Source organism: Malus sylvestris, chromosome 14 (assembly GCF_916048215.2).
Source record: "Malus sylvestris chromosome 14, drMalSylv7.2, whole genome shotgun sequence".
NCBI lineage: Eukaryota > Viridiplantae > Streptophyta > Magnoliopsida > Rosales > Rosaceae > Malus > Malus sylvestris.
In genome coordinates this window covers 17557613-17558754 of record NC_062273.1, presented here as the reverse complement: position 1 = coordinate 17558754, position 1142 = coordinate 17557613, and the positions used below count along the sequence as shown (strand labels likewise).

Here is a 1142-nt window from a genome sequence, read left to right as displayed (position 1 = left end):
ATTATATTATGAAAAATCGAGCAAAGTACAAGAGTATGTGCTCAAAATTTTGTACAAAACACCGTTCGGCATATTCTTCAATAAAATCCTACCAGTAAAACGACAGAACGAATCAACCTCCAAACTTAAATATAAATTGAAACAATTAGGTAGTTTTATCTAATCAAACACAACAATCCGATCAAACGTAGGAAAGTAATACCATGACAACTTTTTCAGCAAAATTTTGTTTCCTTATTTTGGTCTTCATTATTTTTCCATCTGTTTTATCAACCAGAACTCGAAAGTTCAAAGCAGAGAAACCATGCATGAGAATGCAGCTGTATTACCATGACAAACTGTTTGATGGCACGCAGAAGGATAAGACTAATGCAACATCTGCTGCAGTAGCAAATTCAACCAAGCTTGCGCCAAACTCTCAATTCGGTATGCTTGTTGTCTTTAATGACCCTATTACAAAGGACGATAATTATCACTCTCCGCCCATTGCAAATGCGCAAGGCTTCTATTTCTACGACAGAAAGGACACCAACTCAGCTTGGTTTGCGTACACATTGGTATTCAACTCAAGTGAGCACAGGGGTACATTGAATATTATGGGTGCGGATTTGATGCCAGAGAAAACTAGGGATCTTTCGGTGGTTGGAGGGACTGGAGACTTCTTCATGGCTAGAGGGATTGTCACTCTTCAAACTGATACTTTCCAGGGTGCATATTATTTTCGCCTCAAGATGGATATCAAGTTGTATGAATGTTATTAATTAAGTTAAGATTTGAGATAAGAAAATTTCTGTAACGTTATGTTGCTAGTCACATGTTCCCGAGTGTCATAGTAATTCCATGATAATTTTCTAGCTATTTTCTTGCACTATGTGGCGAGGCACTTCTATTGCAATCTTAATTACTAATAAATATATAGAGAGAGGATTAAGGAAGTTCATCCAGTGTGCTATGACTAGTCATGACAATAATCTAAAGTTTCGGAACTTCTTATTTGCCGAGGTCTAATTGCACGGAAAGAATATCTCAAGGTTAATTTACAAGGCAACTTGCCTGTTCCCATATGATATAACAAACATCATTTGCATTCACACAAAGACTAATAGCACATATCCAAGTTCTTTTGTCAATTTCATCAAAAC

The 1142-nt window shown here is 36.5% G+C and overlaps 1 protein-coding gene across 1 annotated transcript; it reads left to right on the top strand.

The window, feature by feature from the left end:
* Positions 1 to 203: 203 nt before the first annotated feature.
* Positions 204 to 761, top strand: LOC126600901 (dirigent protein 5-like). The gene has a single exon (XM_050267603.1). The coding sequence runs from the start codon at positions 204 to 206 to the stop codon at positions 759 to 761; it is 558 nt and encodes a 185-aa protein (XP_050123560.1).
* Positions 762 to 1142: the final 381 nt, after the last annotated feature.

Coding starts and splice junctions, on each gene's coding strand:
- LOC126600901 (XM_050267603.1), top strand. CDS start 204: ATGACAACTTTTTCAGCAAAATTTTGTTTCCTTATTTTGGTCTTCATT.